The following is a 14,195-nucleotide window of genomic DNA, read 5'->3' as shown; positions in this document are numbered from 1 at the left end:
ATATTAAGTGATCACTTCATCCTTGCCAAAGATGAAATCAGAGTTTAAATCTTGCTCTTTTACGTGCAGTACGGGAAATTATATTTTTGGATGTAAATGCAGTCACAAGCTTTTGCATTCAAATGATAATTAAGAGCATTAAGTAGGTAGGGCATTTCCTAATGTTTTCATAACTTGATATGGCTTGGGAAGATCTTCACCAAGCACCATAGCATTTTAAACTTGGAAGTATTTTTCAAGGAAATAAAAGTAATTAACTAAAATTAGTCTATGAGTTTATAAACATGTGGGCAGATCAAGTGATAGGTAATAGAACTTCGCTTTGTACTTCCTCTCACTTCCTGATAGATTTTGTAGTTAACAAATACAAACTGAAGTTACACCGTTGTGTAAGAAGTTTTCTGCTGGTTGAACCAAAGAACAACTGTACTTAAACCAGATTAAGTGATAGTTTCGTTATATATTTGAACATTATTGTTTGAAAACTTATGAGCTCAATGAATGAAAAATAATTTTTACAAATACTGAAAGCTAAGTAACAATTTTTTAGAACTTTGAACTAGTGGAGAAAGTAGATGGAGAAATTATTGCAGACCATATCAATACGAGGAGATCTACATACACGTAGTTTTGTATTTCTCTTAAGAAATGTCCAGAGTTCATATGAGAGAATGGAAAAAACACATGATAAGCAAATAATTAATGTTTTTTATCAATTATGCTTTCTCCTTCTGACAGTTTAGCAATCCGGATTCAAGACTTTTCCCTTTTTTGAGCATGCTACTTCAGTAGTGGACTTTGTGCCCCTGTGAGAGCCAGCAGTATCCTGTGTTCTTCCTAGCACTTTATTTATATTGCTGGTATCTAGTTCTTGATCTTTGTGCAGAACAGGAAACATTTAAGGATTCCTTTAAAAATAGGGGTAAGGCAACAAAGATGGCGTCAGTATGCTATTTAGGACAGCTGAACAGTTAACTCTGCAGGTACTTCAGTGATTTAAAGCTTTAATAGATGGTCAGATTTCTGCCGTTGTTGCCTCTGTCCTTAAGCTCATTTATATTTTACACAGCTATGGAAGGGTAGGAGCCCAGGGCAGTGTTTGAACAATCAGTCACCTATTGTGTTGATTTGTGTTCTACTTTGCTTATAAATCCTGGGCATAGGCAATATGTACCCACCCAGGCTAAAGCAGTTGTTCATACTCAAAAGCAAAAGACAGGCAGCTTGTGAGTCTGTAAGTTCCCCAGGCAAGCTGGGTTTATGTCTTGTGGTTTAGTCAGTTCCTCCCTAATAACATTTCCGTCTATTTGCCAATTTCAGTCAAACTCTGACAGAACAGAGCCCTTGTTGTGTTTAAACTCCTGAAAGGTTTTGAAAATACAGGTAGGTAGGGAAGGCTAAATAGGTAATATTACTTGACCTGCCAGCTGATGAGCTTGTCTGTTCTCGGTCTGAATATGACAAAGAATTTGCTTGTCCTGCCTGTTCTGGTACTTAGCAGGGAGGGATATGCGTGCGTGTGGGATAAGGGAGACTACGTGAGATGAAACATGCAGAAGAACTGCTGTCATGATCAGAAGAGCTTGTAAAATAAATAGTATTGGGGAATCTGTGATTACTTTCACACAAAACTGTGGAGACAGAATAAAGAACCTAAGAAACCAGTGTTCTGATTATGGTTAGGTATACACGGTGACTTGATGCATAGCTTAACCTGAGATTTAATAGTATCAAGGTGTAGAATTAAAAGATATTTTTCCTTGTGTGTCTCAGATACATAGTATTTTAAGCAACATTGATCCAGGCAGAGAACTAGTTTTGTTTTAGACTGAAGAGGATAGTTAAATACACTGTGGTTTGTTCTGCATGTTTTTTCCTAATAATACTTCTTGAGCCAAATCACTAGTAAAATCAATGGAAACCTTTAATTAACATCTCTGATATAATCATCTTGCTTTTACAACATTCTGAAGCTTATTGTAACATGAAAAATCTATCATCGTTGCAATGCTTCTAATAAAAGCAAGTAATAAAAGGCATTTTATTGTGTATTTATAAACGTATATGTATAATCCAAATTAAAAATCTCAGGGACAACTTAATTATGAATACTGCTGTCTGGTATTGATCTCTCATTTCAGTGCTTTGTTTCAAATTTATAGCTACTGCTGTGACATTTACATTTTATGGAGAAATACAACAGAAGAGTCAGATTTTCTACTGTAGAAGATAATACCTTCTAGTAATGGTTGGGGGTTTCTAGCACAGGAAGGACATTGACCTGTTGGAGTGAGTCCAGAGTCAGGCCACCAAGATAATCAGAGGGATAGAGCACTTCTCTGATGAGGAAAGGCTAAGAGAGCTGGGATTGTTCAGCCTAGAGAAGAGAAGGCTTTGGGGTCACCTGTTTCTGGGTCTTCCAGTACCTGAAGAGAGCCTACAAGAAAGATGGAGAGAGACTTTTACAAGGGCATGTAAAAAGGATATCACTATAGGATGAGGGGCAATGGCTTTAAAATGGAAGAGACTAGGTTTGGATTAGATATTAGGAAGAAATAATTTACTGTGAGGGTGGTGAGGGCCTGGAACAAGTTGCCCAGAGAAGCTGTGGATGCCCTGTTCCTGAAAGTGTTCGAGGCCAGGTTGATGGGGCACTCTGAGCAGCCTGGTCTAGTGGAAGGTGTCCTTTCCATGGCAAGGAGGCTGGAACAAGATGATCTTTAAGGTCCCATCCAAACAAGCCTTTCTGTGATTCTACAGTTCTGTATCTGTCAGCTACTAGTCTAATTATAAACAGGATTATTTGTTGATTTGTCTCACAAGTCCTTAATTATAAAATGCTCTTTTAAAAATATCTGCTGTAATACCTGTATTTCATAAGAAATCAAAATAATTTTTTGTGTGGCACTTCTTGCACAGTCATTGCTTCATCTCTGTTCAGTGAATTGTATAAGGAGCAATCATCATTGCTAAGATGAATTGGAACAATGCTGTTCTGTACCATACTGTTGTATTGAAGTCCATCATATAAATTTAGAGTTGGCATAGAAAATCTTTATATCATACTGAAGGAGGGAGAACATGTGCACACACATCCTTTAGATAATGTTCTAACAAAATGCTTCTAAAGTATTTCTTTCAAGGATTTAAAGTATTTCTTTCTGAAGTATTTATTTGAAAAGTAAGGCTGATTGCTTTTTTTATATTGTAAAAATGGAAATAAATATTTAAATTAGCATCATTATGAGGATAACCTATTATGGAGCATCATTTCCATTCAGTAGCATGTAATTGTTGTGTGGAGTTCCTCGCCTCCTTTACACCTAGTCACCATGGCTGGCAGTCATCTGCTTTACTTGTAAGACTCCTAACCACAAACTGGCAGGGTATCAACATGTTTTCCTTTTTATCTGTCTTACCTTGACCTTACCAAAATGGTTTATTTCTATCCAGACATTACTCTTAAGGGTTTTGATGACATAAAGACATGCACTTAACCAATGTGAGTGCATGAATAGAATGGAGACCCCCCCGAGTCTTCTCTGGGCTAAACAGTCCCAGCCCTCTCATACTTTCATCAGAAATGCTCCAGGCCCTTCGTCATTTTAATGAACCTTCTTTGGACTCTCTCTTTTCTCATGCTGAGGAGCCCAGAACGAACACAGAACTCCAGGAGTGGCCTCATGAGTGCTGAGTAGAGGTGCAGGATCACTAGCTTGACTTGCTGGCAGCCCTCCAAATACCAGCCAGGGTGCCTTTAGGCCTGTTTGCTGCATGGGCACACTACTGGATGATGTTCAACTTAGTGACCACCAGATTCTTTCCTGCAAGCTTCTTTCCTGCTATGTGGCCTACAGCATGGGGCTGTTCCTTCCCAGGTGCAGGATTTTACACTTCCCTTTGCTGAACTTCATCAAGTTCTGAAGGCTGACGTTGCTCATAAAGGCAGAGGGCATTCAGTACCTCAGCCTTTTCCGTATCCCATGTCACCAGGGCCCTGCCCCATTCAGCAGCAGGCCCACGTTTTCCCAAGACTTTCTTTTTTTATCTGTGTACCTAGACAAGTCCTTCATGTTACCTAGGATGTCTCTTTTGAGATTCAACTCCAGGTGGGCAAATGGTGGTAGAAATCTTTATATTGAAACAACTTTTATGAGAAGTTCTGTTTGACATCTGCAATTGTTATGCACAATGGGGTTCTTGAAATGTCGTAAGTGCAACATTGATTCTTAAAATAAAAGTTGTTCACATTTACAAGATGTTATGATTCTCATAAACATTGATCTGCATACTTGCGAACTTTGATATATTTCTTGTAAGCGTTCTGCCTTTCAGTGTGTTGGTTGTTGGTTTTATACTTTAATCATGTGTGTTCCCTTTCTGTGAACCTTGTTTTTTGTAACACTGCTTTTGAGTTGCAATGATCAATTGCACGCAAGGAATTCCAGATGAGATCACACCATTTGTTTTGTAAATATGTAATTAGATATGATAACTTCATATATTATCTCTTATGCAACTTAAAGCCTCAGTTTGGGGGGTAGGCTGTTAACTGAAGCTGCTAATTAAATGGAAGTCCTCACTGAGAGAGAAATTAGTCTCTTGAGGTGACTTTTGGTGTTAAATTATTCTTTTAATGCTCAAGTCTCTGTCTTACAATACTTTGCATCAGTAGCTATGGCATTGCATAGCTTGACATGTAAATACAGTGTAAACTTTTCGCCCACAGGCCTTTATGTATTTCCTTTAGCAGTTTGTGTAGCCTGACATGGAGCACTATGTTGTATTACCTAATCATTTACAAATCTGCTTCTTCACTGTTTTTTTACTGTGTCATAACCTGGTGGATTTTTATATGGTGCCTAATGTACAACTGTGAGTACTTGTAATTTTTTACCAAACAAACATCCACTCTGCTGTTGACAATGTTGGTAGTGTTGTCCTTACCCATTTTTTCTGTGAGTTTTTGAGGAAATCCAAATACCTTATGGTGAAATAACACTGCTGCTGTCTTGGAAAAATGTAAAAATATTGTCTTTAGTTTGCCAGCAGATTTGCCTGCAAAAGGAAACTATCTCCTTGTTATTTGGTTTTTATTTGCCACAATCTTTCAATCTGTCCTCTATGGTCTTTTTTAACTTTATTAGGCAATACCTTCCTAAACTGATTCTAAAGAATGGCTTTACTTTCAGCAGGACTTCTTTAAATGTCTGCAGAACACTGTTTTTGTCACCACTTTTCTTTAACAGTGACATTTCTAAAAGACATGGTTTGTGCTGGACTATTACTGTCTCTAGATTGATGACTGCCTTGTTTTCATTAGAATCGGTGCTGCCAGTATTCCTGGAGTGTATGAACTGGGAATCTTTTGCTTGTCTTCACCTTGTGTGTTGCTAACTTGGCCAGAAAACTAACTCTGTGTTTTGAGAGACTGGCCCTTCACAGTGTTGTGCATTTTGTATTATAAGTAGGTTTTAACTTAAAAACCACATATGACCTGATGGACTTGGAGTGCAAATTTTTCAAGAGTGAATAAGCTTACTGTACTGTGTACTTAGGAATATCTCTGGACTATAGCTTTACTTGTACATGGTGCAGTTCTGATAATGCTTCAGTATTAATTGAATAAACCAATGTTAATGTTTTCATGTTAAAGCAGTATAAATGCCTTGGATCACAGCTTCTGTTGTGTATGAACCAGTAAGATATTTGAGCTTGGATCTGCCAGTGTAGTCTTGAATTCAATATGGAAGTCTCTCTTCCCCATCCCATCCCCCAAAACCTTGCCTTGCCTTTAGCTGAATAAAATAAACAGCAAACCAGGCTGTTGTTCTGTACAGGTCTTTTCATGTTGTTGTTAAGCTTACTGCTCCAAAGTCAGTATTTCAAGGGAAATGTACAATGCAAAGTGGCAAAAGGTTGTGATGTAGTACCAGTAATTTGGCTCCAGTTCATTTCTGCCAGTCAGAACAATGAATTTAAGTACATAGAGTCAGTAGCTGTAGGATGTTTTCTTCTCTTTCTCCTGGATAAACTGTGCTATAGCTGCTGATATAAGGCACTTTTCACATAACCAGAATTGTTTACATTTATAAAAAAATTTGGGATAGGAAGTGATTATTGTTCTATAGAATCATGAAGCATTAATATAGCAATCTTCCTGAAGTCTTTGTTGAGCTATTTCTGTTACTTTGGGTGTAGGACACAGGAATAGGGAAGAAAAAAGAAAGTAAATGTTTAACACTTCTTCTAACATAAGTTTGGTTATAAGCAGAATAGCAGTTTGAAATTCATCTATAGCAGTTTTCCTTGAGCAGTTATTTTAATACCTCAAATTAATATTTTAAAGTTTGAAAATCCCATTTTTAAAAGTGTTAAATTTTGAATGCCTTTTAATGCTGTATGTATTTGATTAATTGATTAACATCTCATGGTCAGTGAACCTTTTTTGTGTTTTCAAATGCTCATCTAGGATCACTACACATTGACAATATTACCTTTTCACATCTTAATGAGTCTACTTACGTCTAAAATGTATATTTTTATATTTAATGCTTTTGTTAAGCAGTATTTTTTCAAGAGAAAAACAACTCTTGCAGTCACAGTAAATACTTTATATAATTGTTTTGACATTTACATTCTTAAACTGGCACTTAAAAGGATCATTAATATCTTCTCCAGACTAGCTGAACTTTCATGCCTCCTTTTAAAATTCATTTGACACACTAAATACCTTGAAAATGTTATATCTGAATTGCCTTGAAGTTGAGTGGTGAAAGATTTTGGAGCCAAATCATAGCAGGGACAAGAAAAATGTTACCATGAAAAGTAGTGTTGAGGTTAAAATCTTAGAAGTGCCTCAAAGAAGTATTCCATAAACATGTTTGTTTACTTGAAAGCATGATTGATTTCCTTTGGCAAGAAAAAGGGGAAATCATAATGAATAAAAGCACTAGGCCTAATTGTTTAAATAATAATGTTTCCATATTTCCCAGTGATATACTCTAAATATTAAGTACACCTTCTCTCAAAATATGCAGTAGAAGTATCTAAGGACTAAAATTGTTTAAATTTTAAATAGTTATGCTGGATTGCAATCTTTCTTTAACACTTGTATGAATAAACATATGTAATATCAGAGAATGTCAGTGTAGTAAATGTTTTGGTTAGTAAAAAAAAATTTATCTCTGTGCAGATATACTATCTGAAGCTTTTGAAAAGAGCAATTTTTAATTTCTCGCTGTCATGCTATGTTCTTGATATTACCTATTTACACAGTTGCAGATTTAACATACAGCATTTATTTAGATGTTTCTTTTTGTTCACAAGCCAGAATCTGGGAAACTGTCCCCCACTGCTAACTGCAGGGATTTATAGCTTTGTGAAGCTCTTCATATGAGAGAAATTATGTGCTTAAATGTTCAGATGTTCCACTTGAAGGAATATCAATCTGCTCAATTAAAAATCAGAGTTCTCAAAATTGTTTTCACGGTAAGCTTACACAACCTCGTTAACACGAACAGAATTATGTTCTCAAAGGTGACCGTGTACTTACACTTGAAGTGTTATTTTGATTCACTACAAAATAGAAATTGCAACGGTGCCCAAGGTCAGAAAAAATGGATACAAGCACTTGTTTTCTCAATAAATGCAAACTTTTGCCTTAGTAGATGAAAAAATATTTCAGCATCCTTGCCTAATCTGTGTATACTGTGCTTGACTAAGATGGGTTTTAGCAGTTTTCTTAGAAATGTCTTAATGCCTTAGGAAGATGTCTGATGGGAGACCACAGAGGGTGTTCATTTGGATTTGTGAGCATCAATTACCAGATAGGATATCAAAGATGAGGTTTAGGTGATCCTAGTCAGTGGAAGTCGTAACAGTTCATTATCTGAGATCTCCTCAAAAGTCTGTTAACTCCCAGCAGGGGATCTGATAAAAGATATCACATTAGTCATTGTAACAAAGTGTCCAGAACAAGAGGCCCTCAATTATTTCTGAGGAATACTGTCAATTTAAACTGAAGAATTAACTGGCACTTGTCTGACCTTGTCATCTGTAATACAAACGTTCCTTTGAAACAGAGAAATATTTTAGATTTTTATGCAGTCTCTCTTAGAATTGTAATTTTGAGACTGGATAGAGGACTGAGAGTTTGTATACCCTAAAAAAATTAAAGAGAATAGGAAACAGTTTTGTGGTTTGGTCTGTTAAAACTACAGCACATTTTGTTTTCTAATCTCTGTTTGAGCCCATAGCTTCACAGCCAAAGAAAAGCAGTAATTGGGCTGTATTTGCCAGTAAATCAACAAAAAGTGCTGAAAAAACACTAGAATCGGCAAATCTGCCACTGTCTTAGTAGACTTGTACTGGGACACCTTGAATTTTAAATGAGTCTGTTAACACAAGAAAGAATCCAGGTCACTCCTTATGTATAATGGATTTACAATACCAGCAGAAATAAAGGTATTTAAAGCTTACTTTTTATAGTTAAATGGATAATTAAAATATTACTGCTTTGATGAATGTTAACAAATACACCGACTGCTTGTCCTATTTCTTCACCCTTGATGAACACCTGGCACCTAAACAGAGGGTGAGGATAAATAAAAAGATGCCGTTTTGGTTTTGCTTCTTAAGCCTTACTCCAGTTTCATTCAACTTGCAGTTACACAAATTATGGTATTTGAACGCTACAGTTAAGCATTTAACTATTAGCTGTGTGTGTACAAGATGAGTAGGGTTTGCATGTCATACTATTTTGGTTAAACATCCATACAATTTTCATGCAATATATTAAAACATTATATACTAATATATTAAATATATTAAAACATTAATCCTTTCTTAAATATTTCCCTGTCTTTCTGTGTTTAAATTAAATCCCAGGAAAGGTGGTAAGAGCTTTATAGATTTACCTACTTAATTATCTTTTTTCTGAAGTGTCTTCAGCTGTTTTCTGGATATGCTGCAGAGGTCTCAGTGTTTGGCTTCTGGTAGGCCAGGATGTCAGCAAGGTACTCACTCTGAAATGCATCTTTTTGTGGAAACAGCTGGAATGCAGTTTTCTATAGAAATGAGCTTTGCTACCATTTGTGAGCAGCATTTAGGTAAATAACTGTGTTCTGGCAATGACAGGTGAGCTTTCCAGGTTAAAACTAGCACTTTCAGCATTGTGTTTTCTCAGAAAATTGAATGATTTACTCCTGGCATTGAGTTGGAAACAGAGTGTTTGGGTTTTGGGTGGTAAAATTTGACAGTGTTTAAGTTTTCATATGGACTCGGCATATAGCCTGTTTTAAAGAATACTGCAGGTATCCTAATTACAAGATTTCATATTTTGAAGTTCATCATGTTCACCTGAGAGACAGTGACTTTCACTTCTGGTGAAAACTGTAGGGTAGTAAAGATGCACTTCTTGTAAATTTGTTTCAAGTGTATCCTGGAGAGTTGAACAGGCTAACTGAACGGTCAAGTTTGAATACAGAGATCTCTGTGTGAAGGACTGATAAAATCCAGTGCCTCTTTGTTGTTCCAAAACTGTTATTACAATTTGCATATGACTGAAATTGATCTCAGCATTTTATACCTCACTAGCTCCATATGTCATAGAGGAAATGGGCTGTTTTTCATGGGAACTGTGAATTGGTCATTGTGTATTTTGTGCTTTTGGCTTTCTGTTCCTTGCTTGAGTAAAAACCTTTGCTGGATATTTTATGTTATGTAAATTACCTATCCTAGAGGGAGTTCTGTCTCAAAAGTATGCATCTCTCTTTTTCACTGTTCCATCACAATATTTCTAATGGGATGTGGAACAGCTGAAAGTATATGATTAGAAAGAAGCCTTTTGAGCAGTCATCTTATATTGTTTATTTTGCAGGGGTTTGTCTGGTGTCTTGCAGAATGACCAATTGCCTTTTTCTTGCTTTTTGTTTTAGTGATGTGTAAGTGAATGGAAACCATTAGCACATTTCAGATAGAAATTTTTGGTTACTGCAGACCTAGATTTGAATCAAAGCACATCAAGATGAAAGGCTTTATAGCCCTCACTACAAGTCCCTTGAGCCTTCCAAGGCTGTTCTTGTCCTTTTTAAGTTAGTGCATCTCCTGTAATGGGAAAAAGAATTATTTACAGTTCAATTTCTCCCTGGCATAATCAGTTATCTTTGGGTTGGTTTTAAGTCTTTTCTGTAAATTTATTTTTTAGCTGTGTAGAAGGAATTGAATTTATTTTTGCAGTTTTTTCTCCTCTGTAGTAGCAAGAGTTAACTGAATAAGAAACAGAGATTGTAACATGCAGTATGGGCATTGCATTTACTGTCATTTGTGGTTTAAGAAAAGGGGGTGGCATTTAGCTCTTGAGAGGGCTTTAATGAATATTGTTTGGTGGTTTTGAAACCTAATGGTCAGAGGCAGTAACAGAAGCAGCCTTGGAGCTTTTAGGGTGAAGTGATTAGCATTTTTCCTGATGGAGGTGATTGTTTCACTTCCTCTTTTATCGCGGCGTTTTTCACTGTCTGTTGCCTTTTGTTTATATTCAGATGACATACTGTTAAAGAAGCCTTTTTTGTGTGATTGCAATGCTTTCTCCCCTCCTTCTGTAGAAAATCCGCCTGCTACAGACAGGCAGAGCATGTGTTTCTCTTGTCTTGGTTGGGTGCACAAATCTTCTTTTATGTGTGCTGCTTCTTACCCTGTTGCCTAGACAATCACTGGCTTTCACTAAGAATGTCTGGTTCTCGTAAAGAGTTTGACGTGAAGCAGATTTTGAAAATCAGATGGAGGTGGTTTGGTCATCAGGCATCAGCCCCTAACTCTGCAATTGAAAACCACCAGGAAGACTTCTGGAGCAGAGGACAAAATGTAACAACTGGTGGCGCAAAGTTTTTAGATTCAGATAACTTACCTTTAACATCAGTGGGTTACAGAAGGTCCAGCCAACAGGATTTCCAGAATTCACCTCTTTGGCCAATGGCATCCACCTCAGAAATCCCTACATTTGAATTCTCATCAGAAGACTGTGGACGTGCACATTGGCTTGACAGACAAGAAACAGATGATAGAGCGAGTGAAGAAGAAAATGAATCGGACAGCAGTTCATGCAGGTTAATTATTACTTTCCTATTGTGAGAAACGTGTTTTCATTTCATGTTTATAGTAGCATGCATGTATAGGCTAGCCTTTATTCTAAACTAAAATGCTTCAGAAACCTAGCAGCTATTGTGCATCAGAAACAGAATATTAATTATAATCAGGTTCTGTGTGTTTACCAGAACCTTTTTAAAAGGCAGGCAGTGGGGAAAACAAAGCGTAAACATGGATGTACCTGTGTTTTAAACGGTGTACAAGTATATGCTGCTTTGAACAAGGTACTGTCCATTACACTGTAATGTTACAGGATGCTTTCTACATTATTTTGAATTATACTGATTGTTTTGTTATGCCAGGCAGGAGAAAATTATGAAATGTAAGCTTCTTCCTGATTCTGACCTGATGTTAACATATGTGTCTGTAGAAGACAGAGAATGAACTGTAAAAAATACTTAAACTATAAATCAGAGAAAAAAAAAATACATCTGTTGAAAGTCAATCAATTTGTTCTTTAAAGTGATTGAAGTTACCCATCTGGGTGTCTTAAACTGTGCATCTGGAATAAAATGAAAAAATGGTTTCATTGCAACTCTAAAGATGTTTTGGTGTTCTTTTCTTACACATCGTTACTAAAGATGAAACGGTAAAATTTGTTCTTAAATGAAAGTTGTTTATGAGTTGTTGTAAATTAGGCAAGTTAATAACCTTTCTTGTGAAATATCAGTTTAATTCTTTTATTTCATTTACTGCATAAGTCAGTCATTTGTCACTAAAAGTATTTTTCCTGTTTTGTAGCTCACATAGTGCGTAATAGTTTACTATTTCAAGAAAATTTTATTGTGCTTGCTTTCTCGCTTTTAAGATAGCTTTGCACTGATGTGGCATTTCAGAAAGTGTGGATTTTTAAAAGGGTACACTGTTTAATAAAGGCTGTTCAGGACAGGATTGATCTACTTATAGCAGTTTAGTGTTTTTCATTCCTTAGGAAAAGAATCAATTTAGTGGAAAGGCAAAGTAGTCCATAATATAAATACTAACAATTTATTGTTTATATGACCTTTAAATATTCACTGAAAGGAAGGAGCACAGCGTATTTGCTTTAATCATTGAATGCAAAAATACTAGAATCACTGGGAAAGGAAATCCTAGCTACTGCTGCATCTCACCATGCTGCAACAACTATGTCACTGTCAGTAACATACCTCTGAAGAGATCACATATTAAATGACATTCAGATGTGAATTTTACCTGTATCATATCCAGTGACATTTTTTCAGATGTCACTGAATATGATACAGGTATAACATCACCTTCCATTTCAGCAACATATATTTGCGATGGGAAACTCTATGTACAGCATTACCCCAGTTAATATACTCTCACCATAGCAAGGCAATCACTGTAGGAAAAAGACATGTGATTTTAAGAGATAAATGTGTAGATTGAAATTACTACAGATTTGTTCTTAATTGTAAGAGAAAAATGTACATATGGCAAAACTAATTTGCTACTTTGTAGAACTGGAGTACCGCAGATATGTATTTAGGAGGTTTTGAGAAGTCTTTTTTTTTGTTGTTGCAGACGTTTGTATGCTGCAGAAAATGCACATAGGATCTGAACTAAGTAAATTGGAAGAATATTTGAAATTATATGCTTAATCAACTGTATCATCTAGAGCTTTTTGTATTTCTGTTACTGTCTTCTAGTTCATGTTAATGTTTACTTACATGCTTTAAAATAAATAATTTAGATAAATTTTGAGTTCAGTGTCAGTATAATTTACCATGTAACAAATGGTAATGTAGGACTTGCTTTGTATTGTTATCTGTGTCTCTGTCCTATGGGGAGACTGTACTTAAACCATGTTTTGTTCACTTCCTTTGTTAAGAATGTATAAGCTCTTGGACAGACTACATAATTCTGCCTACCACCTGGAGTTTTTCTGATATTAAGAACTTAAGTAAATGGTTTTTCTTGATAGTCTAAAATATGCCTTCTTATATGTTGACTTGAGGAGAAAAAAGCCCAAACCAACGTTTTGGTCTATGTAGTTTTCAAAGGGCTTTTTTTTCCCGTATGAAAACCCTGCTTACTTCCTTTACAAACAAATTGTGTGTATGAAAAAGTCCTTTAAAAAAAATTTTTGTAGAAGCTACAGAGTTACTTTCTGTACTCCACTGTAACTTACTGCCCAGTTACAAGCCCTAAAAACATGAACTAACAGCTTTGTTTGTATCAATCCTTCCTCTTTGCCACGTCATATAGCACAAGTAGAAAAGCATTTAGTTCAGGTCTTTGTCATTATGACATCATTTAGATCTTTATGTGATTCATTTAGAGGAGAGCTGCCGTTGAATTAATTTCGTATTAATATAGAGCTCAGTTCCAAGTTTAGTACCAAATCTTTGACCAAGCTTGTGTCTGAGATGCAGACAGACCATTCAGAGTCAGAAATTAGAGCTAGTCGGCTGTAATGCTGTTCACATCATACTCCTATGGGTCATTTGTAACCAGCATTAGCTTGAATGGTTGTTTACTGGCACAGTGAGTTTTGAATTCTTCTGTAGATTATCATTCCTAGATTTCCTCTATTCCTGCTGTTTGTTAACTCTCCTGCATCCCTGAGGCAATGATCATCCTTTTGGATTTGTACACTTTTAAGAATTCTCCAACAGCTGTGCAGACTCTTGTATAGAAAGTGTAAGCCTTTTAGCATTAGATTTGTTTTTCTTAACTTTCTACAGACCTTGAAGGCATGGTGGAGATAAAGCTAAAAATACCTAGAGCATGCCTAGTGTGCAGAATGTTGTATCTGGTTCATTTCACCCAGACATGCCTTAAAATACTGGAATTACTTTACTGTAGATTGAAGCATGGAAGTATATTAAAATATAATATAAAATGTATATTTATTTTTTAACATTAAATATAAGCAGGATTTCAGAATTCATCAGCTGTGTGCTGATCTTGAACAGTTTCGTAAAATGTATGTAACAATTTAAAGACAAGGTCTGAATGCACCAAGTAGTAGCAACTCTGCAGTGTTACTCTGTGTGATCAGTCTTGGAGTTAGTATGTTGTAACTTCTAATCCAAGCCTTCCTC

The 14,195-nt window shown here is 36.0% G+C and overlaps 1 protein-coding gene across 7 annotated transcripts in view; it reads left to right on the top strand.

Annotated features, from left to right (window-relative positions):
- Positions 1 to 14,195, top strand: part of KLHL5 (kelch like family member 5) — a 57,673-nt gene that overhangs the window by 5,296 nt on the left and 38,182 nt on the right. For 2 of the 7 annotated variants that reach the window (XM_085059137.1, XM_085059136.1), the window contains exon 1: positions 8,945 to 11,105. The exons of 4 other annotated variants lie outside the window; for them this stretch is intronic. In XM_085059137.1, the coding sequence (XP_084915263.1) occupies positions 10,729 to 11,105 (377 nt within the window). In that variant the 5' untranslated portion in view covers positions 8,945 to 10,728. Of the gene's footprint in view, positions 1 to 8,944; positions 11,106 to 14,195 lie in introns of those variants that run through there. One more of the 7 variants, XM_085059138.1, reaches the window with a different exon arrangement.

The sequence above is a fragment of the Lichenostomus cassidix genome, chromosome 4, assembly GCF_008360975.1.
Source record: "Lichenostomus cassidix isolate B80296 chromosome 4, HeHo_3.0, whole genome shotgun sequence".
Classification (NCBI taxonomy): Eukaryota; Metazoa; Chordata; class Aves; order Passeriformes; family Meliphagidae; genus Lichenostomus; species Lichenostomus cassidix.
This window is presented reverse-complemented; position numbering and strand designations above follow the sequence as displayed.